Source organism: Rhinolophus sinicus, chromosome 5 (assembly GCF_057876585.1).
Source record: "Rhinolophus sinicus isolate RSI-liver-muscle chromosome 5, RSI-T2T, whole genome shotgun sequence".
Classification (NCBI taxonomy): Eukaryota; Metazoa; Chordata; class Mammalia; order Chiroptera; family Rhinolophidae; genus Rhinolophus; species Rhinolophus sinicus.
Genome location: NC_142505.1, coordinates 17,945,234 through 17,972,042, shown reverse-complemented (window position 1 = coordinate 17,972,042; position 26,809 = coordinate 17,945,234). Strand labels below are relative to the sequence as shown.

The window sequence follows — 26,809 nt, the reverse complement described above, 5'->3', positions numbered from 1 at the left end:
TCATTCTTCTCTTCCACTTCCTCCCCTCCCTTAGGAGGGGTAACCATAGTAACAGTTACCACTTACTGGTCATTTTCTGTGTGTCAGGTACATTATTTCATTTAGCTAAATCTCATAACAAGCCTGTGAGATACTATTATTAGCCCTATGTTAGATGACAAAGCTGAGATTTAGAGAAAATTTTCAAGATCACGGGTTAATAAGGTGAAGTTGAAACCCAGATCCATCCAATGTCCACGTTTCTATAAATTCTTATCATTTTCACTGAGAAGCACACTTTTACCCAAGGACAAATTTCATGGTCATAAACATATTGAGGAGCATATCCTCTCAGCTCTTCCACTTAAGAAAAATCAAATTGAAATGAGGCCTTAAAAATTGTCATGTTGTAGCATGTGTTAGCATTTCCTTCCTTTTTAAGGCTGAATAATATTCCATGCTTTGTATGCAGCATATCTTGTTTATCCATTCGTCCGTCAATGGACACTTGGGTTGCTTCCACCTTGGAGCTGTTGTGAATAATGCTCTGAACACGGTGTACAAATATCTATTTGAGTCCCTGCTTTCAGTTCTTTTGGCTACATACCCCCCTGAAGTGGAGTTGTTGGACCATATTATATTTAGTTTTTTCAGGAACCACTATATTGTTTTCCATAGTAGTCACACCACTTTACATCCCCACCAGCACTGCACAAAGGTTCCATTTGCTACACAGCCTCACTTGTTATTTCTATTTTTATGTTCATTTTTTATTTTCTTGATAGTAGCCATCCTAATGGGTGAGGTCGTATGTATTTTGTTAAGTATTATACCTGGTCATATGGCGTGTACAGTTTTGCGTCCTGTTTTTTGTTAAATGTAACATTCTATTTTAAGCTTTTCCTCTGCAGGTTAAATTCTGATAGACAGAAAGGCTTTTTGGTCTCCGTCTCCCTCTCCTTTTCTTTATGTGAAGTTGTTCACATTGATCTTTCTTCCTCTGTGGTTCCTTCCTTTGATTTTAAGCTTAGAAAACGTCCCTATCTAGAGATCAAATAAACATTCACCAAGTTGAATCTATTTTTAAAATGCTTCATTTTTCACATTTGTATCTAATACTCTGGCATTTGATTGTACTTTAAAAGCCCTTTAACTACCAAGAATCATACAAAATGTTAACAGTGGTTCTCCCCGGGTGGTGAGATTATTCATAATTGCTTTTTATTCTTTCGTGTATTGCTGTTAGGGGTAAAAAAGTGGATGTTATTTAAACCAAAACTGAACACCCTCTCCCCTTAGACCTACAGTCAGGATCAGCTAGCGGTAGGAGAGGCCGGGACACGGAATGGGGGGAACCCCCCGGAACCGGCTCATTCTCCTCCTCGGGCCCCAGTTTCTTCTTGCTAAAAAGAGGGATGGACTGTTGGGTCCTTTCTGGCCCAGAACGGTTCTGCACCTTGTGAAGCAGCGCGGGCCACCAGAATCCTGTCGCGTTCGGGCCTGACTTGATAGGCGGCCGTTCCTTGGGTGGTGCCGCACATTCCCAGCCTGATTGGAACATGACAGCTTCGTAGAGAGGTAGCGGTGAGAAGGCTGTGCACAAGGAGTGAATGCCAGGGAGGGGGAGTTACCCAGATGGAGGTTAGGACCTGCAGCACGTGGGTGTCCATCCAGCTGGGACTCGGGGCGGGACGCGGAGGCTTGGAGACATGTCCTGGGGTGCAACTCGCTGTTTTTCCACGAACCACCTGTGTGATCCCCAGGCTTCAGTTTCTTGATGTAAAAAGTGGGGATAATACTAGTATGATACCTGCGTCGGAGGGCTGCTGAGGCTTCAAAGAGATAAAGTAGGTAAGGTATTGAAAACAGTGCCACAGTGGTGATATATAAATGTATCGAATCAGCACACTGTACACCTTAAACTTATACAGTGTTATATATCAATTATATTTCAATGAAAACAAGGACATCATACAGTGTCCAACACCTGGAAGGCAGCAAATCAATCCTGTTTCTGCCCATCCTTAGCCCGCTCTCGCCTCTTGCCCCATCCCTGCCCTCTTCACCTTCTGGCTGCTCCCCACGCACTCCCATCCTCTCCCTCCCCTGTGTCCCCCCCCCCCCACTTCTCCTCCCTCACTGTCTCCTCCCCCTCTCTCCCTCTTCTTCCCTTAACCTCTCCCCTCCTCTTTCTCCTGTCCCCTTCTCTCCCTCTCCCTACAAAATTGGCTCTAGGTAAAAGCAGGTAAGCTCCATGCCCTCTTCCTATGTCCTTTGCTCCAGGGGCCCTTGTCTCTGCCTGGAAGGCTCCCCACCCCCACGCCTAGGTAAGGCCCTCAGGCTTCAGTTCTGGTTCGTTGCACTTCCTCCCCGCTCTACCTAACCTTCCTAATGTCTGCCAAGTGTCACTCTGTCACCTGCTTAACCACTTGGGTCACCGGTGGTACAATAACATCTCTGTGTGCTTGCTAGAGCAACATTAATCTCCATTTACTGAGCTCTGTGAGGGTAGGGACTGGTCGGCTTTATTCCCTGTATCGCCTGTGCCCAGCACAGCGTCTGCCCTTCATCAGTGCTCAATATGTATTCTCAACAAATGACACTAGTGTATTCCAGCGCGAATGTAAAACAGAAAGGATGGGCTCTGGACAGAATTCTGCGTTAGAACTGCTGGCTCTACATCTGACTTTGGGTAACCTATTTACTCTCTGAGCTCACCTTTTTCATCTGTCAAGTGGGGATAATGTGTACCTCTCTTGGGGCCGCTGGAAAGGTTACGTGAGATCTTACATCAGGTACCCAGTACATAGCTGTCGCTGGAACATTACTTCTTCCCCATGTCCCTTTTAATTTCATTTGCACAGGACTGTAGAAGTTGTGAATTACTTCATACTTTGAGGTCCAAAACTTAAGATAATTCATAATTTCATGGGAAATGTGATTTTATACATCTGTGTAGAGATCCAGGACTAGCCATCAGCAGCCCTGAGTCCTTCCCCAGGCAGTTCTGCAACTACCTGTGTCTGTGACACTAAGTCAGAGGGACTCTAAGCCTCGTGTGTCTGGATCTGCAAGGTGAAGGGCTTGGATAGGATTAAACCTTTATCCTGCAGACACTGCCCGCCCTTGTGGCGTTGGCCCTGTCTGTTTCATACCTGTACTATTATTTGCTTATTATACATCCTTTAAAAGTTGCCTATAAAAGAAAACTTTATGTCACTACTGTAAATGTCATAAGTACAAGGTAACAACAACAACCAGTAGAATGGAAACAAAGCAATGTGTCAGAACCCTTGACAGCTGCTTCTACCTGCCGAGGTGGCTGGAGAGCCTGAGGCCTCCTCATGCTTTGTGCAGAAGGGAAGTTAGCACATGCTGGAGAGATGGTAACAACACAGTAGCCTTCAAACAAGACATTCTACACTCAGAAGGGCCATGGGAGTTGAAAAATGGCACAAGTGAATCTGTCATTTGGTGCTTTGTGTGGGGGCAGCACTGAGGCATTGGGGGAACCTCTGGTACCCATTCCTCACTTGGGAAAACACTGGAGTTGATCATCAACCTGGAAGGGGCCTTAAAGGTCATCTGCTCCCTCCCCCCGTCATTAAGTAAATGGATGAGCTGGGCCAGGTGTAGATATGGCTGCTCATGCCCTTGACCCAGCGGTGTAAGGATCCATCCCTGACTATGTTTGCGCAGTGGCACAACCACCCCTAAAGCATGAAAAGCTCTACCTGTGTGGCTGTGAGACCTCAACCCCAACGACGACCACGCTACACACATGGCCTCCGTGGCCTGTAGACAGTACTTTTATTTTAAGCTCAGTGCTAATATCCTTGTGCATATTTTGGACTGGCCCTCTGACAGCCACTCACTTTTTATTTTAGAACAGGGTACATCACTTATAAGTAGACTCTAGCTCCTTCGAAACACCCCGGTTCCTGCAAAGCACCCCCTTTGCTCTGCTTGATCCTGTTGCTTCACGTTGGTCAAAAGTAGTCACACATATGTAATGGACACACCTAGTACCATTTCAGAGACAAAAAGGAGTTTTGGCTGAGTCATATACTTTTCTTAAAAAAGCTTTACTGGGGTATAGTTGATATATAAAAAACCCTGGACATATTTAACGTATACAATTGGATAGATTTGGAGAAGTGAAAATACACATGAAACCACTGCCACTATTGAGGTAATAAACATCCATCACTTCCAAAAGTTTCCTCCTGCTCCTTTCCCCATTTTTGGTGCTAAGAACCCTCAGTATGATGTTAGCTGTGGACTGGTCACATATGGCCTTTGTTATGTTGTGGATTATACTTTCTGAGGTTTTCATAAATGACAGAAAAAGGTGGGCAGCAAAGAAAATCTTTGGTTCAGTGTGGAGATTGTACTAGATTGGAGAAGAGATAGAAGCAAAACAAATGCAGTGTTTTAAGTCCTGATCTCCCCCCCAAAAATATAGTGTAAGTTATTTAGAAAGAACAAAACTAGGTTTTATAGGCATTAGAATCTTTTTGTTCCTCTCCTTGCTATATTTGTCCTTGAGTTTTCCCTCAACCCTGATCACCCTCCTCACCATCTTCCCCCCACCCCCATCTCTGGGTGGCAGATAGATCCAACATCTTGGCCCAGAATTACGTGGAGTTACCTCCAGTTGCTGTTTGGTGCATATGCCTTAACAGTTGCTGCAAAAGCCCCCCCTCCCCCAACTCTGCCGCGTAAATTAATAAGCACTTATTGCTGCTATGAATCTGGATTGGTTGGTGGTTGTTAGCTTGGCCAGGCTCACTCATGTGTCTGCGGTTTGCTGAGTAGGGCTCAAGCTCTGCTTTGCCTGCTCTTCCCACCCCGACTTCTGAAGCCCTTTGGGTTTCTCAGCAGAGGTATGGCCTTCCTCAGCACCCTTCCCGGGTCTTCTCCCTGTAGCCCGGCTGGGCCGGTCCTTCATGGTTCTCTCAGCAGAAGATCCAGCATGGGAGACTGCTCATGGATTAACACGGGTTGCAGTGGAGTCCCTTGTTAAAGTCCATCATGGTCCATCGTACCCTTCTAAACATTTGTCCCTTCACTTCCCTTCCCCTCTCATCCTACACAGAATTGTGAATTCCTTTGACCTTACTTATCTCTCTGAGGGAGCAGTAAGCGTTGGAGAGCAGAGGCTTTGCTTTTTCTCTGTTGCATCACCAGCATTTAGCACAATGCAATATACATAGGAGGCACTCGGTAAATATTGGACAACTGAGATAAATGAGTGAGGGAAGGAATGATTGAGTGAAGTTGTTGATGGAACCAAGGAGAATGCAAAATGAGGTCCTGATGACCTCACATGAGTAAATAATATAACTGGAGCTTCCCTTACTTATTTTTGTCTGGTCATTTTAAGCTCCATCGAACCCCAAAGGATGTACAGACATGATCCCATGGGCTTAGTTCTTAATAATTCCAATTTTTGTTTAAATTTTCTTAACTAACTCATTTCAGCAGACACCACAGGTTTGCTTTCGGTTGTAACGCTTGGCTTCCCCAAGAAGGGCCTGTAAGAGAATAGCAGGTGTATTCCAGTGAGATCATGGGGAGATGTCTTGTGGTTCTGGTCTGTTTTCCCCATTTGGTTTACTGGACTTGGATTCCTAGGGTCTTAGAACCTTCCCCCGCCCCCCATCAGTTTGCTCGATTCCCCAGAATCACACTTGCTCTCATTGACCTTGTATGAGTTACTTAATCCCACGGAACACTGTGAGCCTGAGCTGCTATTTCCCTGTGAGTTATACGTGCAGCTCTTTCCAAGATTAGAATAAAGGTGAGAGTGATGGTGGGGAGATTCTTGGCCTCGTTTTTACAGAGTGTCAGGAGGAGAATTGGATTAATGGGCATTTAGTTAATAAACTGTCCTGCTGGCATAGAATAAGAATTTTATAGATAAAGCCACAGAGCTTTGATATGCGTATTTGCAACTATTTTGTGAGAGAGGAGAGCACCAACTTTCTAGATGATTGTGCAGAGCAGTGATTCTGAGTCCCTGGCTACACATTTGTCTCTGGGGGGGCTTTAAAAACTACTGTGGACTCCTGAAGCTGAAACTGAATGTCAACTATAATTTAATATATATATATAGTCACAGGATGTGGAGTACAGCACAGGGAATAGAGTCAATGGAATTGTAACAATTATATACGATGTCAGAGGGGTAGTAGATTGGGGAAGAGGGTTATCACTTTGTGAAGTCTGTAAATGTCTGGTACATTGTTTTGTACTCCTGAAATTAATTTTTAAAAAATTGATCTCAAAAAAAAAGAAAAAACTACTGAGGCCTGATCCCACTCCAGAAGTACAGAGTTCATTGGTCTGAGGTATGGCCCTGGACTCGGGATTTTTAAGTCTCCCAGGTAATCCTAATGTGCAGCCAAAGATGAGAACCAGTCTTAGTTTATCCACTCTATCTCAGGAACAGGAAAATAAGTCTCATATACAGAAAATTATTTGGATTTTCCTGCTTGTTAAAGCACAGAGGTTTATATGCTGGGATGAATGGAGTTGGCTTAGAATAACTGAGATTAATCGGAGAGTAAAGATAAATATCTCCAATATGTTCATCTGCATGAGCTTGGTCCTGCCCCCCCCCCGCCCCCCGCCTTCTTTTGTCACCCCTTACTCCATCTCAGCAAACTGTCTTGAGAATTGACTGCAGTATACGAATGTAAAAGGAGGAATGCAGCAAGTCTCTTTTCAGATTTCTTCCAAATTCCTCAGACATGATTCATAGCAGATATTCTCTGTTGTTTTTGAATGGGCTCATTTTACGAGTTCTGACAATGAACTTCGTGAACTCATCCTAGAAAAAGTGCTACATACCTCATTGCTGAATATCACTATGGTTACCTTTGAAGTAGTCCCTTTGAGAAGCTATGCAGTGACGCCAGTGCCTAGTCCACCCTTCAAAGCAATTTTGAAACTCTTTTACTAGAATGGCCATCAGAGCTGTCATCATATTACCCTTGATGTCCTTGAGTGTCATCAAAATGCCTTCCTTTCAATACGTCCTTTATCTTCCGGTAAAGAAAGAAGTCATCGGGGGCCAGATTAGGTGAGTGGGGAGGGTGTTCCAATACAGTTATTTGTTCACTAGCTAAAAACTCCCTCACAGACAGTTCCACATGAGCTGGGGCGTTGTTGTGATGCGAGAGCCATGATTTATTGGCAAAAAGTTCAGGTCATCTAACTGTTTCATGCAGCCTTTTCAGCACTTCCAAATAGTAAATTTGGTTAACTGTTTGTCCAGTTGGTACAAATTCATAATGAATAATCCCTATAATGAGAAAAAAAGGTTAGCAACAATTGCTACAAGTTTGCAAACTTAATTGTCTAACATTGTACAGTGACTTTCTTTATACTTTTTAAAATGTTACTGTGATGAAAAACCAGCCTCCTATTTTCAGAAAATATTTATGAATTAATCTACTATAGAATTGCCTCTCTCATTATTGTAACTGGGTCACCATGTATGCCTATCATTTTAAACGTTATATGTTTTAAAAGTATTTTTACTCGGCGGAAGAAAATTCCTTGCAATATTTATAGCTGCTCTTTTAGAAAAGCTTTCATCCTTAAATTGTTGTATTCCTACACTCAAAAGACATTTAAAACAAGTTTTTATTCTTGCAGTAGAGCCTGCAGAAGCTAATACAAGGAACACTGGTCTTTTGACAAAATACTTGTGTAAATTTGGATACTGTATTAAAACTGTTGTTTTAAGTTCTGCATAAAATTGAGTATCAAATATCTGTGTTCATCTTAGCAATAGTAATAAGTTACTTAATCTCAAAAAAAGATTTTCTTAAGAAAACTGTAGAATAAAACTAGTTTTATAATCTTCAGCTACTCCATTTCACCAAATTGAGAACTCATCTCAGTTTCTTATTAGAAAAAGTAATGACTGCCCTAACACATGAATTTGCAAGGTGCTGTTTTCGATTCTTTCATTTGCTCCTCACACCAGGAAAGTTGTCTAAGAAACAAACCATTTCTTCCAGTCAAAGTCCTATAGAAGAAGCTAATTGGCTCAACCGGGATCAGGTGCCCACCCCTCGACCAATCAGCAGCCCAATCAGCAGGGTCTTGGCCTACTGTGCACTCAACACACCTGTGAGATGGGCACAGGTGTCTGGGCCAACCATGAACACTTCTGCCGTGGTGACCAGCTGTGGACCTGCCGTCCTTGTCTCCAAGACTGGCATGAACTAGTCGGAATGCCTTCTCTTTCCCTGTGGGAGACTGATTCATTACCAGAATGTGTTTGGTGAATAGAGTTGTACAGAAATGGGAGCTTGTGGGGCTAGAGGCCAGCTGGACATCTGCTGGCAGGACCCAGAACTTGGGCTCTTACTCTGTTCCTTTTCTGGAACCACTGTTGTTCTTGTCTTTCCATTATGACTGCACCTGGGGCCTGTTGCAGTTCACCAGAACACAAATTATTCTACAGTAGCTACATTGAATCTCCTTGATGGATCTGAAATATTGCCTGGAAGTCTTAGAGAACACTCTTACGTGTTATTTTTATGCCATCTTTTAGGTGGATTTCTTTCTTTTTTTTTTTTCAAAGCCAAAATATTTTTAGCCTGTCACAGGACAATAGCAATGACAAAAACATTGACGATACAGTTCATGGTGTTTCAGTTCTCCCATCATATAGTACAGGTTCCATCAGATGTGACATCCCAAAAGCAGGAGCTGGCTGCGTGAAAGCCATATGCACTCCTCTACTACTGCACAGGTCACATATATTTATAAGCTTTTCCCAACTTAACTAAATGTGCTAAGGATTTTTCCACTCTGCTTGCGGTCCCTTGGTGGTGGTTGTCCTCATTTTAATCTTCACACCTGAAACCCTATCTATACACTCTCTTTTTTTTTTATGCACTCTTTAACAATATTGTGGGCTTCATCCACATCGAAGCAAACCTTGTCACAGTGGTGAGGGTCCTCCTCCGTGGTGGCTCTGATTCTTAGGTAGATTTCTCTTCTGCCTGTGATACTCTCTTCTAACATCGGTTGATACTTACTAGTTTCAAGGGGTGGTGCATTTTGACCTGGTACCAAATTCTGGGGCATTCCTGATCACTGGGGTGGTATTTCCAGGTGTAAACAACAAGTTTCAAATGGCTTGTGGCTGACACCACATCCCATCTTGAGTTACAAGCTCAGTGTTTGAATCAGAATCAGAACGTGAGTCTTCTGTATCAGAATCTAATCTGTTTTCTCTTCTGCCCAAGAGAGTTTAATTTTTTTTTCTTGTCCACTGTTTCTTTTGTAGGGGTTCAGCTGTTGCAAAAATCATTGGTAATAATGTCAAGAATCTTCAGAAGTTTGCCTCCACGGTCAAGATGTGGGTCTTTGAAGAAACAGTTAATGGAAGAAAACTGACGGACATCATAAATAATGACCATGAAAATGTAAAATATCTCCCTGGACACAAGCTGCCAGAAAATGTGGTAAGGCTTTAGGATGAAAAGTCCATTTGGTGAATTCTGAAAGTTACGCGTGGCTGAGTTAACACTTGGGACTTGGGGAAATACAAAAGCTACTTCCCTCTTCTACTGTTCCTTTGTCCTACCAAGTTCTTAGCGATTTTGGTTTTCTGGACTCTGAAAAATGGGCTTTGTTTTAATTTGCTAGGGCTGCCATAACAAATAAAGGACAATCAACCGGTGGCTTAAATAACAGAAATTTATTTTCTCACAATTCCGGAAGCTTCAAGTCCAAGATCAAGGTGTCAGCAGGGCTGGTTTCTTCCGAAGCTCTTTCCTTGATTTGTAGATGACGACCTTCTTCCTGTGTCTTTACGTGGTCTTCCTGCTGTGTTATCCGGGTCCTGATCAGCTCTTATAAGGACACCAGTCGTGTTGTGTTTGGGCCCACCCTAATAACCTCATGTTAACTTCATTACCTCTGTAACAACCCTGTCTCCAAATACAGTCATATTCTGAGGTACTAGGGTACTTATGAATTTGGGGGGGACACAGTTCAACCCATAGCAGGTTACTTTCTTGGCATTCAGAGTGCAGGCCACATCAAACAACCTTGCCTTCAGCTGCTCGTGTACCCTGGTAACTCCCGATACACCCTTTCTACATGTGTGGGCTTTGATTCCCCTCACGAGGACACTTGACCCGGGTCTGTAATTAAAATCAGGGTCGAGGCCTAAATTGTAGAAGGAGATTGGAGAAAACATAAAGTTATAAGACTGATAGTTTAAAATTCAAGCTTTTTAGGTCTAGGAGGGAAAAATCAAGGTTGTTGCCAGGCTTCCTTCCAGTGGCTTGCAGGAGAGGTTAGGAATGAGCCTGAAGAACACAAAGGGGGTGCCCTGCTGTTTGTCTGAGTGGGGTTTATGAACTTCTGCTGCCAGCTTCACCCCTTGATCGCTTTCTGTAATGAAAACCAGACGATTGTGGCTGCCTGATTCCTGTGGTTAACCAGAGAAACTCATCTCCTTTGCTAAGGAAATACCCATCACTACATACGAGTATATTCACTCACCAAACCTTTATGCACGTGTACACACACGCATGCACACACACACACACACACACACACCCTTTCAGCCTTTGCAGGGCATTTCCCAACATGGTGAAATGGAAAAGACTCAAAGAGAGTCTTTCAGAATCAAAGAGAGAAAAATGTATGTTACAGTCCCACATCTGCAAATGATCAACTGTGTGCCCCCGGACAAGTGACTCGTCTTCACTGACCTTAGTCACCCCATATATAGAATGGGGATAAAAATCACCTTTTCCACCCAGCTACTTCACAGAGCACTTTCAAATTAAATAATATAGACAACAGTGCTTTGCCATGATACAAAACAAATGAGAGCAAAAGGGCTTGCCAGAGACAGAAAGAGGAATAAGATGGCCTTCTTCCCTCATGAGTCCAGCAGAGGAGACAGGTATGTAAACTCATAAGTGCCAGGAAGTAAGTGCCAGGAAGTTTGGAGCTTCAAAGACCTTGCTCACTGAAGAAGAATTTTGTTTGGCTTGTGTGTGTGTGTGTGTGTGTGTGTGTGTGTGTGTGTGTGTGTGTGTTGGAGGCGAATGGGGAAGAGGAGAAACGATAGGTCCAGAAAAAAAGAAAGATTTGAATTAAAATTCAAGCTGCCAGGCTGTGTGTGACAAAGGCTTAGAAGTTCCCACCTAAGTAGGGGCAGTAACTCAAGGGGGAATGAGGGGCCCGAGTTCTTATGAAGGCTGGGGGGAGGGGCTTGGGTAGAACCACAGACAAATATAAAGGAGCATAATGAGCTTTGCCAATAAGGGTCAAACAGAGCAATTGTAGGTTGGCATCGGGAGGCTGATGGACTAGAATGAGAAGAAACTGCTTTTTTGGAGAAGGTAGAATCTCCAGCTGGGAGGGAACTAATAAACAGGTCGATTTTTGGTGATGAATCTTTGCCACTTGTGGCAACCTAGATTACCAATCTAGAGAAGCCCCTCTGAAGAGGAAAACAGGTTTTCCCCTGCCTTTAGGGGTATGAATAAAAAGGGAGAAATGCTAAGCTTTGGGTTGTTATCTGCTATAAGCGGACTGACTCTTTATGTTGTCATTCAGAGCAACTTAAGCTAAGATAGAGAATGTTTTGATTCATACGAGTGAAAGTCCAGGTAGGGCTGGTTTCAGGTACAGCCTGAACTAGTGGTTTAAATGTCAACAGGCCCTTTGTTTTCCTCTGTTTCTCTGTTCTTCCTTCTACAAAATTGGCTCCATTCACATGGGAGCCCCTTAACAGATGTAGGTACTCCCCCTCTCATTTGTAAAATGGTTGCAGTTGTTCCAGACCTCACATCATCATCCCACACTGTTAAAAAAAAAAAAAAAAAAAAAGAGACCCAATAGCTACTGCAGAGGTAAGGAAGCAACTGTTCCTCAGAGGCCCCAGCAAATGTCTCTTTGGTTCCCACTGTTTTATGTGCCCTTTGACGTGAACAAGTTAAGGACCATCTGTGTGGAGCAAGGGAGGGGCCAATTCCACCCAAATTGCATGGTTAAAATAGTGAAGCAGTAGCTTTTGAAATGAAATTTAGGGGCACTTTTGCTAGAAAGAAGGAGAATGGAGTCTGAGTGGGAAATTACAGAAATCTTCCATACCAACCGAAGGGATAAGAGAATGAACTAATTCCAGACAAATTTCCTTGGGGAATTCTTTGAGTGAGGGAGTAACTCTTAGCACATGTATTCGTGAAGAGAGTAGGCTAAGATATAAGAAGAGATATAGTAATAATGTGACTTAAGGAACAAAAGGATTTATTTCCCTGTCACATGACAGAGGTCTAACACCTTTGCTTCATGCCATTATTTTGGTCACATTTTTCTTCATCATTTCCTGTGCCATCTTATAGGTCTGTGTTGCCATGGGTTTCAATGAGCAGAAATGAGGAAGAGAAAGAGTGGAGGAAGCAGCCCACTGTTTTAAGGGCTCTGAGCCATGTGTGGTGTGCACTGCTCCCTCTTGCATTCCATTGATGAGAACTCGGTCCCTAGCCTTGTGGAACTGCAAGGGCTGCTGGAAAACGCAGTCCCTGTCTAGGTGACCAGTGACCAGCTTAGAGTTCTGTGATTATGGAGAAAGGGGAGAAGGAATTTTGGTGAGGAATTGGTGGTCTCCATTACAACTCCCAAACTAGATTTCCTAGGCAGTTTACCCATCCTGTGGCAGATAGCACTTCCTCAGAGAAGACTCTTCCTCCAAGTCCCTTTAGGAAACCAGGAATGCTTAATGGGAACTATGTCAGGTACAGTTAGTGTCAGGTACATATGACAGGAAACCTAAATTAACAGTGATCTAAGCAAACTGAATGTTTGCTTTTTCTTTTCTCCTGTGTAAAAGGTGTTCATCGTATTATTGATGCATCCTGGTGTCAGGGACACTTTTTATCCTGCTGTTCTACCATCTCAGCATTTGGTTTCCTCCTCATAGTTCAAGATGACTGTATGAATTCCAGCCATCTCTTCACATTCCATCTGGCAAAAGGAGGAAGAAAGGCCTTCCAGGGCGCTTCCCAGAAGTCCACAGACAACACTTCCACATACACCCCATTGGTCAGAACTTAATCGCATGGGATGTCTAGCTGCAAGGGAAGCTGGGAAATATAGCCTTCTTTCCTGGCATTTATGAGCCTAGCCCTAAGCCAGAGGTTCTCTTGTTGAGGAAAAAGGGGAGAACAGATATTGGCAACAACAGGCAGTCCCTGCAAGAGACCATATGTTCCCCTTGTCTTCACTAGATGGCCTCACCTCTGCCTGTGTGTGTGTGTGTGTGTGTGTGTGTGTGTGTGTGTGTGTGTCTGCGTGTCTGCCCATGTTAAATTTAAAAACCCATTTTTGTATATATCTGAAGGAAAGAAATCATCATAATACCTGACCTATATTGAGTGCATACCAGTTACCAGACACTTCGAAAGAGGTGGGGACAGAGTTGAAGGAACCACAAGGGCTTGGTGACGTGCCCAGAATTTAGTAACAGGAAGTCATAGCCACTCCTGAAAGGGCAAGGGGATAGACTGGTATCACCAAACAGGCCTGACCAGAGCTTAGGGACATGGAAGAAAGACTGCCTGTCAGAAGGTAGAATGAAGTCAAGCCAGCTCCCCTGCAAGCCTGGGCAGGAGTGGCCCAGGAGGCTTATAAACACCCTCACCTGTCTCTTCTCCCACCTTGCGTCTCCTGACAGTGCCCCCCTTTGGCTGAAGCCAACTGGAAGACAGAGAGCAAGGGCACCCAGGGGAAACCGTCCACAGAAAACAGCCTCCTAGGGAACAGAGTGGGGTAAAGAAGGGCAGGAAATGGATTGGGGGGTTGGGAGAGAAACAGAGAACAACCCACAGAGTATTATGATGACTTCCTTTTACAGGTAAGGCAACTGAGGCATGGAGAGGGTAAGTCCCTTGCCCAAAAGGTAAGGGACAGAGGCAGGCCCCTCCTGGCTTCAGATGCTTGTCCTGAGTGAGGCAGGCAGCCCACACACCTGCTCTGATTGTCTGCGCAGTGCTCTGCACACAGTAGGCGTCTGCTACAGGGTCAGTGGATGGAATCATTTGGATGGGCACGTTTCGGTATAGAAGTGACCGTTTGCTCCTCACCACGGCAGGTTGCGGTCGCAAACCTCAGCGAGGCCGTGCAGGATGCGGACCTGCTGGTGTTTGTCATTCCCCACCAGTTCATCCACAGAATCTGCGACGAGATCACCGGGCGAGTGCCCAAGGGAGCTCTGGGAATCACGTTGATCAAGGTAACGCCCGCAACTCGGGCAGGGAACACAGCCTTAGACATTGGTTCCTGTGAAATTTCACTTCCTCTCACTTTCATCTCTCGATAAGGAGCTGAAGGGGAGGTTAGGGCAGTTTTTGGTGTTTTGTTTGTTTTTGTTTTCTATGGCAGATGTGAGGGTGGTCTCCTGGTTGACCTTGCTGTCAGAAAGAACCTTCCCAGGTTTGCATTAGCTGGGAAGTTCACCATCCTTAGTTCCCACTCCTGGTATATTCCCTAAAGAGGGAGTTTTAAACCAGAAGTCCACGAACCACCTCCAAAGGTCCATAGACAGAATTCAGGAGGTTCGTGGTCTTAATTGTAAGGAAAAATTGCATTTTTATTTATTTTAGCCTCTAACTGAAATGAGCATTTCCTCTGTTTATGAATGTAGACCATAAGCCAGAATTTCAATAACAGTAGTATGAGCAGGACCTGGGACCCTCTTATCAATAGAATCACAGATATTTTCCCATCACTTTACAGTAGGTTCAGATATCTCAAGGTATCATTTATCCTCATCACTACTTTGAAATTATGGTAACCGTTAGACCTGCCATGACATCTGTTTTCTAATTGCATTAATAAAACAGCACATATTTTACTTTATCAAAAATTTGTTTTCATTTTTTAACATTTTGGTAACTATGTTTTAATATAATTGGTTTCCTGGGTAATTTTATGTATTTTGCTTTATGCATTTGAAATTCTGAGAATGAATTCATAAACTTCCCCAGGGTGGGGTCCACATCATAAAAAAGCTACAGAACTCCCTAGAGAGACTCTGTTCTGGAGTGTTCATAGATGAATGTTTATGAAAGCAAACTGGAACAATTCAAATGTCCATCAGCAGTAGAATGGATAAATGAATGGTGGGCTGTTCATTTTGGAAATTACACAGTAGTAAATAGAAATGAACCAGAGCGTTCTTGCAACCACATGGGCGAATCTCTAAAATAATAAATAATGTAGTGCAAAGCAGCACATCACATATGAGCAGTACAATTAACATTTATAGGCTTTCAAAAACAGGCATACTGACTTAACGTATTGTTTAGGGATGGTTATATGTGGCAAATGATAGAGAAAAGCAAGGGAACAATGCACATAGCATTCAGGATAGTGGTTCACCCTGGAGGGGAAGGAGGATGAGCTAGGAGAGAGACAGGGGACTTCAGTGGTGTCGGTCATGTTTTGTTTCTTAACCTGGGTGGTTACATGTTTGAGGTGGGGACATGTTCATTTTCTTTTCGTTTTATTGTTACTCTTTAAATAGTACATAGGCAGTAAATATGTTTTCTCTTGTAAGAAAGAGATATTTTTCAAGATGCGTATGGCACTGGGTGTCTGAAGCTTGATTTCTTATAAAGCAGCGATCTCACGCCTCTTGTATTTTTGACAGTGTGTTTTTCTGTGAATTCCTGACTCCTTGTAGGGCATAGATGAGGGCCCGGAGGGGCTGAAACTCATCTCTGACATCATCCGAGAGAAGATGGGCATAGACATCAGTGTGTTGATGGGAGCCAACATTGCCAGCGAGGTGGCTGCTGAGAAGTTCTGTGAGACCACCATTGGTGAGGGCTGCTGGGGCCTGGACATGTTTTGTTTTAACACGGACAGTTTCCATTTCTGGTATTTTCTGTAGTGGACTCTTCCCTGCCCCCTTAACATTCCTGAAGTGGACCTTCCGTGGGGTGGGGATTTTATGTAAAGAGGCCATTCTGTGGAATTGAAGTGTTTCAACAACCTCCAGAATGAAAGTAAAGCCACGGAGACCATTTGGACTCGCCATGATCCAATAACGAATTTTGAGATTAAGCACAAAAATGTGAGGTTACTTGTACCAAGAAGCAGTTGGTTACATCCGTGGTAGGGCTTCCCTGGCCTTAGAAACCCAGCTTCTCTTTACTCACAAATGCTGGTCTCTGGATCCTCATAGGATTCCAAGGAGATCTGAATACTGATGGGAATGATCCCTGTTTCCAAATGAATCAGCCGAGGCTCAGGGGATGAGTTACCTGCCCTAAGGTCACACAGCTAGTACAGAATCCAGGCATGAACTTGGATCTCCTGTTTCCTGAAATAGAAAGCTCTTTCTAGTCTTATACAACATTGGTGCTGTGAAAAGTTTTGTTTCTTTTAAAAAGGGCTTTGGAATTCTCAAGTGCCCGTGTACCATATTAAAGGACTCATAGAAGGGTAATTTTGTTATATTTGCAGTTGCTTTGTAAGAGTTTGTTTAATTTTATCTGCCACTCCAGAACTTACTTCCACCTTTGTCAAACAGTTGAACAGTGTGAATCATTTCTCTCTGGCAGCTTTGTAAACAGAAGCTCTGAGAGAGGTCAGGCTCTCTTGAGTAAAGATGGGATGCACGAGAAAAGGTAGCTCCTGGTTCTCATACATGCCTATCAGTTAGGACGTTTTTGCTCTTTTTGCTTTTTTTCCCCTTTAATATATACTTTTTTAACTTTTATTTATTTTAAGTGTTTTTCCAGGACCCATCAGCTCCAAGTCAAGTAGTTGTTTCAATCTAGTTGTGGAGGGCGCAGCTCACAGTGGCCCATGTGGGGATCAAACAAGCAACCTTGTTGTTAAAAGCACCGCACTCTAACCAATTGAGCTAACAGGCCACCATCCCTTTAATTTTTAATTGCATAGTTATTACATCATCAATGTGGAAAATAGAGATAATCAAAGATAACCATTTTTATTATTTCATTTAATTTTCATTATTTTGTCTATTTTTGCAGACTATGTTTGTAGTTGTTATATACTGTTTTATAACTGCTTTATTTACTTAGTATATAGCAACTTTTAAAATCCATCAACATACATCTTCATAGCTGTATAGTATTCCACAACAATCCCATATATGTGATCACTTAAAACTCTTTTTTTGAGAAATAATATTTTTGGAGAAGAGAGGTATCACAAATAATATAAAGAAGAAAACAAAATGGCCTATAAGAATACCATTTCCTAGGTTGATATTTTCAAAAGTGATATAGTCACAGGTAAGAAAATTCAAACAATATGAGAAGGTGTAAAATTAGAATTAACATGATAATTTCCTACCTACTCAAAAGTAGGAAGGAATTTCCTTCCTACCCAAAGGGAATCACTGTTAACAGTTTCTAAGTATTCTTCCAGAAAAAAAAAAAGAAAAAAAAAAAAATTACATATGTATATATACTCCTCTACATGTAGGTTTTATTTTTTCACAATTAACTCCTTTGTCCATCTGTGATTTTACTGTGGCCTGTGAAATTGTTATGTAATTCTGTTTTTCAAAAGAAAATTAACTGGTTGTTCCAACTCAGTCCTACTTGCCAATAATCAATTGGCAATCACTTTTGCCAATTGGTTGGAATTGATACGGCTGAGAGCACATCTCCAATCCTTGAGTTACACCTTGTATCTACCTGTAGATTTGGGCTAGGATTTTTACCTGCCTCTAAGCCCTGTTTATTGTAGAAAAGTTTCTAGTGCATTAGACTCTATTGGTTTGTAAAGACAGATGCACAGAAGTTACACCGCTTTCCCTCCGGCTTTTGTTTCCCCAATGCTTCCAGTGTCTTCGCTATGGGTCGGACCTTGGTTGGCAAGAGTGACCTGAATTAAATTAAGTAAGACTTTGAAAGTAAGATAGAACACGCAGGTGATATTCTCTAAATTGTCTTGTGTAACCTGAATTTCATCATGAGGAAATATCAGACAAGCTCAAAGTAAGGGACATACTACAAAACATCTGTCCCCACTCTTAAACTATCAGTATCATGAAAGACAATGGAAGGCTTAAGGAAGTGTCTTAGACTACAGAAGACTCAGGGAGTGAAGGTGCCATGAAAGACAACATTGCCACAATTGTTGATATTGAAATATGGTTATGTGTTACATAATTGTATCAACATTAAATTTCCCATAGTCGATAATTGCACTGTGGTTATCCAGTTTCTTGATAACATTAGCAACCAACTCATTTTCAGTTATGGTAGATTCAGGAATCTTAGCCTACTTGAATCTTCTATGGAGGGAGAAGAAAAAAATGGCATTGTTTTTAGTATGGTGTGTAAATACTAACCGGTGTGGTGAGCTACGGTGCCCCCTGGTGGTGACAGTTTCCTTCGTTCTTGGGACCGACCTCACAGAATTGAAGACTTAACTCAATCATCCCACAAACATTTTTCAAAGTCTATTATGTATCAGGCATGGCGCTAACTGGACGATACATAAGCTCCTTGTGGAGCTTCCAAGTACAGAAACAAATATGGAATCATAGACTGAAATGAGGGTTTTGAAGGAGTGAGTTAAAGAGGTTGATTATCTCTCAAACTTGGCACAAAAGAGAAGGGGGATTTTCCTGTCTTTTGGTTCATATTGAGTTTGGAATAGCCCTTCCTCATGGCTTTTGGGGACCACCTGTTCTGTGCTAGATAGTCTGGGTCTCTGCTTGCCACATCACTGATTATGACCGATAATAATAATATGATTAGTGCTTTCTTATCCATGGTTTAGAATAATTTTTTAAAGTACATTTGAGAAAAAGTGAGCTTGCTGTACATTAAGCCTCCCTAATGGACACTGTGTGTCATTTGCAGCCACAGAAGAACAGAGAGACTCCACTTTGTATCAGTGGCAGATGGAGAATGCACTTCTCCCTGCCTGCTTGTCAGATGGCTCACAGCAGCAGCTCAAGATTCTAGCTGCAGACAGTGAGGAGTTTGTCTGTGAGACTCACAAGCATCCTTCATGTTGGAGGCACTGAGCGGTGGCCCATGGTGAGGTGCAGAGGAGAGAGTAATGGTGTCATGATGTGGAGGCTGGGGGCTACTTTACCCATCCCAGGAATGAAACGGTGTTGCACAGAATCACCCAGATGGTCTGGTGGACTATTTAAAAAAGAAAGAGGACCATTTGCTCAAACTGACACAACTCTAATATTTGGACAGAGGAGAACTCGGCTAAATAACAAATACTAGCAATGCCTGTAGAATAGAAAATGTGTCCCTAAGTATTGGGTGTAGATATTTTAAACATTTTGTTATGGAAAATTTCCTTGAAAACAAAAGCAGGTAAAACAGTGTCATGAACCCCATGTACCCTTTGCCTGTTTTTAGTCATGATTAACTTCTGGCTAGCCTTGTTTCGTCGGTATCCCCACCCTCTCCCTACTCTCCCCTGGATTATTTTGACATACTACCTTTGGGTGTTATTTTAATTGATGACAAGCATCTTTTTTTTTTTCATTGGAAAAATTATAGCTCTAATTGTGATGTTTGTTTTTTGCTGGTTTATCTTCTGTTTTCCTACCCCTGAGAGGCAGCATAGCATAGGGAGTCAGAGCATAGGCCCTAGAGCCAGGGAATGTGGGTTAGAATTTGAGCTCTGCCTCCTACTAGCTGTGTGACCATGGGCAAATTGGTAAACCTCTCTGGGCCTCCTGTCTATAAATGGCAAAATCATAGTCATAAGCATGTGAGTGTCGGCTAGCCTGTTATTATCACATAGGACCTTCAGTGCTCCTTACGACTAATAGCCTGTTTTCATACCTGATTCTTATTTAACCTCACAACAGGCCCTAAGAGTGTCGTAGTGTTTTACTCATGAGGAAACTGAGGCCAGAGGAGGTTACATCAGAGGTTTGCAAACGTGTCTGCCTCTTGGAATCACCTGGGGAGCTTCAAAAATTGCTGATGCCTGCTGCACCCCAGAGACTGATTTAATTGGTCTCAGATGTGGCCTGGGCTGTGGTGTTTTTAAAGATTCCCTAGGTGACTGTAATGTGCAGACAAGTTTGGGAACAAGCTTGGGAACCTAGAGGCAGGCAGAGCCCAAGTCCTATAGCTCAGTGAGCTTTCTGTCATCTGTGTGGAGTCGTCATTCATTGATTTGGGAGCCAGTACTTGGCCTGGTAAGTTTATCATCCTTATGTCCAGAGCAGAGCCCCACCCCGCACCCCCACCAACCAGAGTGGATTTCACATCACGCTTTACTTTTGTTTGTTTTGGGTTTTAACCCAAAGTCCCTAAACAACAACAACAACAAAATAATGTGTGAAAACAACTGAGCTTCCAGCTCATTCCAGGCACTGTCCCAAGGGAAGGGACAGATCTTAGCGAAAACAAGTACTGTGAATGCATTGCCATCTTCTGCAGTGTAGTCAGAGAAAATATTTGTTGGTGTTGTATCAGTTCTCTGTTGCCATAGTGATGCTAACTAACAACTCTCACAGCATCTCAGTGGCATATAAAATAAACACAGCTGACACATCTGTGAGTCCATGGAGGGTCAGCTGGTGGTGACTGGGACAGCTGGGGTAGCTCTACTACATGTGTCTGTCATCTTCCTGCTGGTACAGGGGAACCAGCCCTACTGCACAGTGGGCTTCCAGCTTCTAATGCATCATGTCTGTCAATGTCCCATTGACCAAAGAAAGTCACATAGCTGAGCCGAAAGCCAAGGCATGGGGGAATATGCCCCCTTCCCTGTAAGTCCAAGCACATCATGTGGTCAAGACTAACAGCCGTAGAAATGAATGCACCCTTATGCCGTGGAAACGAGAGGGTGAATGGTTTTGAACAATAATCTGTTACAGATGGAAACCAGAAATTGAGCCAATAAGTGTTTATGGGAGCAAAATGTTGGAACAATTTTAGATTTCAAACACTGGAAAGATAACTTAGATAAAATATAATACATGTACACGGAAAAGTACAAAGCAGCAGTTTAAAACGATGTAGAAAAGATATGCTGTCATTGAAAAGTATTCCTGCCGTAAAATGGGAGAAAGCAGATTACGAAACCACAGACACATTATGTTCCCAGTTTTGAGAAAATCTATGTATATTCATATGTCAGTAAGTTAAAGATGTATGCAAATTGTTAATGATCGTCTGTGGTGCAGTTACAGGATATTTTTTATCTTCTATTTCTACTCCTATGAATTTTTGAAATTTTCTGTAATGTGAACATACGTTCCTTTTATAATAAGAAAATAGTTATTTTGAACTGTGTTAGATGTGCACATTGAGACAGAGACTGTTATTCATTGCCTGTTTCTAACCTTTCAATAGGCAGCAAGGTAATGAAGAATGGCCTTCTCTTCAAAGAGCTTCTGCAGACTCCAAATTTTCGAATCACGGTGGTTGACGATGCTGACACTGTGGAACTCTGTGGTGCGCTTAAGGTGAAGTCGCCTTGTTATTTCCACTCACGGAGCGGAGTTAATCGTGTACAGGCACTGTTAGCATTCTGGAATCTCATCCCGAAGAATGGGCCCTGTGTTCTGGGCATGTACTTCAGGGAAGGATAGTGAATTGGGAGGCTTGTTTATCACTCCCTACTTTCACCCCAGCCTTTCCTGGGTGGTTCTAGGTCCTCTCTCACTCCCGGTTTGCTTTTGTTTCTAAATCTGGGAGAATCGTGGTGTTTTGTTCTTTGGGGAATCGGCAGCATTCATATTTGGGAAGCATGCAGAGAGTGCCTCGATTGTAGTTTTACCTGCGAGCAAAGTCTTCTATTAATTCAGATATTTCTCCTACCTATTATCTGGGGCAGGAAAAGGAACTTGTTTCCTCTGAATTGTGCTACTCTATTGGTTTGATGGTTCAGTTGGTTCTTTTTAAAGGAAAACAGTCTGCTGCTTGAGGAGGTTTTTCTAAGAATAGTTTTATCTTGGGGAAAAGATCAAATGAAAAGAGCAGCTTCTATTGGCCAGGGGCTTGGGAGGGTAAAGAGAAATTTCCACTCTTTGGGCTCCTGACTTGCTTCTGCCTTTTAAAGACTGGGGTCCAGGTCCCTCTCACTATACGGATTCTGAGAAACAGCCAGCGGGAGCTGGGCTGCTGAGTCATTTCTTTTGTAGCAAAAGCTGCTTTTCAGGAATTTGAGCACCTAGGAAAAGAAATTAGGTGATCTGGAATTGTCCTCACTTTGTTAGGTAAGCATTGCGAAGATTAAAAGAATGCTGAGGAAACCAAGGTCCAAAGAATGCCTTCTGACTCTTCCTCTAAATTGTACACCGTGTTTTCTCATCCGTATTTAAAACCACTTTCTAGAATTAATATCACGTGTATGTGTAGTCACATGTCCCTATGCAAGAAGAATTTTAAAAATTAAAGCCAAAGACCCGGGCTCCCGGGCAGCACGTGTCCATCTTCCTAAAGGCTTGTGTGGGGCGCCCCTCCCATTACAGGTGGCCGTTGCACATCTGAGACACCGGCTTCGGCTGCTTTGTTTGTTTTCGTTGGTTGGGATTTTTATGTGTTTTTAATAGTCCTTCATTAGTTTAATGACCACTCGACAGCAGGGGCATCAAGAAAGCCTAATTGCTCAGCACGGATCTGTGTCACTCCAAAGCTGTTTTTAAGTGACTGGATGTTTTTGGAGGTAGATGAGGAAGCTGTGAGATCCCGCCCTGAACAAAGGTTTGGAGGAGGAGAAAGAGTCTAGTTTGAGGGCTCTGGAAAAGCCCTGTTAATGGGACCCCATTGTGTCTGAGCTGGTCTTGTGTCTGAGCTTAGAATGGCTTTTCATTTTTGTTGGCAGGAAGCCTATGAGTGGATTTGTACCTGCTACCAAGACAGAGTGATTCTTGGGGGGGCGGGGGGGGTTGGAGGTAGATGGGGGCTGAGGACCATTTATCATTTTCCCCCTAAGTTTTCCTTTAAAATAGGACCCGTTACCATCATTCCTGTCTGCTTGCACTGGAGCTGGGAGTTTTGAAAACTGACAGACAGACATTTCAGCAGTCTAACCATGCTGTCGTACGGATGAGGAGATAGAATTCCAGAGAGAGTAAATGACTCCCATAGAAAATATTGGCACAGAGTATGAATGCGGATTTCAGAAGCTTAGTCTGGCGTTCCTCGCTAGTGTATCCGACCTGACTTTCCTCGCGTGTGTCCAGGTAGTTGAATAGAATGAAGCCCTTCCTGGTCAGAGCCGGCCAAAGCAAGGACAGATGGCACATGTTTGTGTTGGTGTTATTACATAATTAGTTGTTGTTTTTTCCTGATTATGAAAGTTGTGCACATTTCACACAACAGAACAGTGTAAAGAAGAAAGTGAGAGCCACTGATAATCCTTACATCCTGAGATAACCACTGTCAGGGTTTGCTGTATTCCCTTCTAATCTTTTAGCTTGTGTGTATATCCTCTTTTTAAAACAAAACCTGGATCTTACTGTTCAAATACTTGGACATGTTTCATTCTTTTCACATTAACGACCTTTAGTAATCTTCTCCATACTAGCAAATTTAAAAATGTACACTGTCTTTTTTTTGCTCAAAAACATGAGGGAGTTTGATATAAAAAAAAAAGGAAAACAACTCCCTACAAGGATTTTTTTAAAAAGAAAGAAAATCAAAGGGAATTATGCAAAATCATTTTGTACCAGTGCTTCTTACTTTCTTCAGAATGTCTTTTACCTCCTAGCTATTTTAATCTCTGAATCAGTAAGACAATAGTCTTTTTTAAATACAACTTTAACTGTAATTCATGTATTAATACATTGAACTACATCCATTTAAAATAGGTAATACAATGGGTTTCAGCAGATGTGTACATGCACCGTGAAAATCACCACAATACAGAACATTTTCATCGTCCCCCCAAAATTACACATGTCCCTTTGCAATTCAAGCCCCCTTCTTTCCCCCCTCCCCCCCAGCCAGGCAGCCACTGATTTGCTTTTGTACACTACAGTTTGCATTTTCTAGAATTTTTATAATGGAGTTGTACAGAATGTACTCTTCTGTGTCTGGCTTCTTTCACTGGGGGTGTATTTCCGTTTGTTTTAATGTAAACTTTAAGAGGTACCTCATATAGAAAAGTACAAAAGTCATAAGTGTATATTTCAATCTATGTTATCATTTTGAATAGATGCTTTATCAAGATTAAATTTCTTTAACTGAGACCCAAAATAATAGTGGCTGAACAGGTAGAACATTTATTTCTTATGTGAAAATCCTGAATCCATATGACAACTCTGTTGCACAGAATTCTCAGGGACCCAGGCTCCTTCCAGCTCACAAGGACAGTACTTGTGCTTATGGAGGAGGAAGAAATGTTATTCTATCGTTCTAGGTTTTTTTGGCTGCTCTAATAATTAAAGTGACATGAGATTAACAAGAGAAAATAACGAAATTTAATTCTATACATACGTACGGGAAACTCATATACGTGAGAGTCAGAGACCCCCACATGCAGGAGAGGTTCAGAAACAGAAAGGGAAAATGAGATATATATGACACCCTGAGGCAAGGAGTAAGATAAGGCGCCTGGGGCTTCAGAAGGGAGGAGGGCAATTAGCAGGCCAATAAGAGCAGATGTTCAGTAATTAGATGTTTGCCCTGCCTTATAGATAGGTCATAAAAAGTTATTTCTGATGATAACTCTTATTATAGGCAAAGACCCAATTTAAAGTCTTTAAGGGAAAGGTAAAAGTGTCTGTTGAGCCTGCACGGTCTTGATTGCTTTCAGCTCAAAATAATCCACATGCCAAAGTAGCACATCTTGGGGAGGCCTGTTCTGAACCCCTTCATCATCCTCATGTTTTGAAATGGTCGCCAGAGCTCCAACCATCACATCTGCCTTCCTGATTATAAGGGGGGAGAGAGAGGGAGGGAGGGAGGGAGGGAGGGAAGGAGGAAGGAAGGAAGGAAGGAAGGAAGGAAGGAAGGAAGGAAGGAAGGAAGGAAGGAAAGAAAGAACAAACGGTACATGGCAGCTATCTTTTTAAGGCAGGTTCTGGGAAGTCACAGTGTAACCCTTTGGCTTTATCGCAATGGGCAGTACTTAGTTGTTTGACCATACCTAGCTGCAAGGGAGGTTGGGAAATAATTATTTCCCCCCCTGGGCAGCCATATACTTGCATGAAAATCAGGGACTCTATTACTCTGGAAGAAGAGGAGAATGGACTAGGGGATAAACCTATCATTTGTGCCACGAACTCATGATGCTCCTTTGTAGGGCTGTCTGTGGTGAGGTTTACCAGCCCTAATTGTTGGACGTGTAGGTTACCTTCAGTGTTTTGGCTTTGATAAACCATGCTACGATGACAGCCACTACCAGACCCCATTAGCCATATGTGCATTTACATTCAAATTAATTATTTGCATTTACATTCAAATTAATTAAAACCTTTTTAAAAATTTAAATTCCGTTTCTGAGTCACAGTACCCCATTTCAAAGACTCATTAGCTTCATACGTGAGTCTTTCTAGAGCGTCTCGGCAGTGAGTTGTTGGCTACTGTACTGGCTGAGCAGATATAAAACATTTGCATCATTGCGAAAGCTTCTACGGACAACACCGCTCTAGCTAAGGCAGCTTCTTTTATGGGCTTGACCTCAGCCCTCCTTGACATCTCAGCCAGGCTGCCGTATACCGGTCCCACCCTGCCAACCACACGTGGTACCTTGCCTATGGTAAGCCCACACACTGCAGACAGACCTTCCTCTTAGATCAAATGCACTAGGAGCTAGATTGTTGGATGGACAGAAAACAGTGAAGGCTGAGTTGGTTTCAGGTGAGTGTGACGCCAACACTCACCACTCATTTTTCATGAGTGGTGAGTGTTGGCATAACCTTCAGGTGGTGTGGGCTACACCTCCAGTTTGATAGTCTTTTTGTTGGGGGGATGGGAGTGGAAGGAATTGAGTCCCGCCCACCCCGCCCCAATTCGGAATTGCAAAGGTGGCACTTCAGGGTGGATGAATGCCTCAGGTGTTGCCACAATCCAGGAAAAGGGGAAGGGCTCAAGGACGACTATCTTCTGAAAATCATGGTATTTTTAGCTCCAGAACAGTTTAAAGCAGATTTAAATGCACAGTGGATAATGATAACTTTCACAGCTGAGCGATCTCAGAAGACATCTGCTCGAATACTATTCAAACATGATCTGACTGGCTCAGTGTGTTTATTTTTCTTTTGACAGTGATAAGTGGTGGAGGGAAAGAGCAAGGATTTCAAGATCCATCATAAGGCGATTAAACTGGGTTGAGGCCCAGGGTCCCCTCAGGAGGGAAGAGATTACCCTGCAGTAGCCCGTTTCCCTCCCCCTCCACCCCACCCCTCGTGGGAGGTTATACATCTAGTGGAAACTGTGAGGGCGTCCCCACCCATATACCCTGTGTTGAAGGGGCCGAGAGGGTGGCTGGAGCCCCCAGGCCATGGGCAGCCTCATCTGCCTATTCTCTGAGTGCAGTGACATGAAAGATCAGACGTACTGCTTTGGAGCTCAGGGCTCATCCTTACAGCTCCTGCTTGAATGCTTCCAGTGACGGAGAGCTCAGTCCTTTGCCTCAGTCTTTTGTCTCTGGGTGGCTTCAACTGTTCCCGTTAGGAAGTTCTTATCTTGATGCTGAGATGGCTCTTCTGTGCCTTTCACTCGCTGGGCCTAGAGTGGTGTGATCTCCCTGGAGAGGACTCAGGAGCCAGGCTGCCTGGGTTGGAAACCTAGCCCTGCAGGTCCTGACAGTGTGACCTCAGGCAAGCTACTTACCCTGTGTGCCTGAGTTTCCTCCC

General features: G+C 43.0%; 1 protein-coding gene and 1 pseudogene across 1 annotated transcript in view; one reads left to right on the top strand and one right to left on the bottom strand.

Moving 5' to 3' along the window:
- Positions 1 to 26,809, top strand: part of GPD1L (glycerol-3-phosphate dehydrogenase 1 like) — a 44,025-nt gene that overhangs the window by 4,362 nt on the left and 12,854 nt on the right. The window contains exons 2-5 of the mRNA XM_019727743.3: positions 9,293 to 9,470; positions 14,123 to 14,263; positions 15,716 to 15,854; positions 21,357 to 21,469. Coding sequence (XP_019583302.1) covers positions 9,293 to 9,470; positions 14,123 to 14,263; positions 15,716 to 15,854; positions 21,357 to 21,469 — 571 coding nt within the window. The remainder of the gene's footprint in view (positions 1 to 9,292; positions 9,471 to 14,122; positions 14,264 to 15,715; positions 15,855 to 21,356; positions 21,470 to 26,809) is intronic.
- On the bottom strand, positions 7,849 to 9,261 carry LOC109445383 (dynein light chain Tctex-type 3-like; annotated as a pseudogene).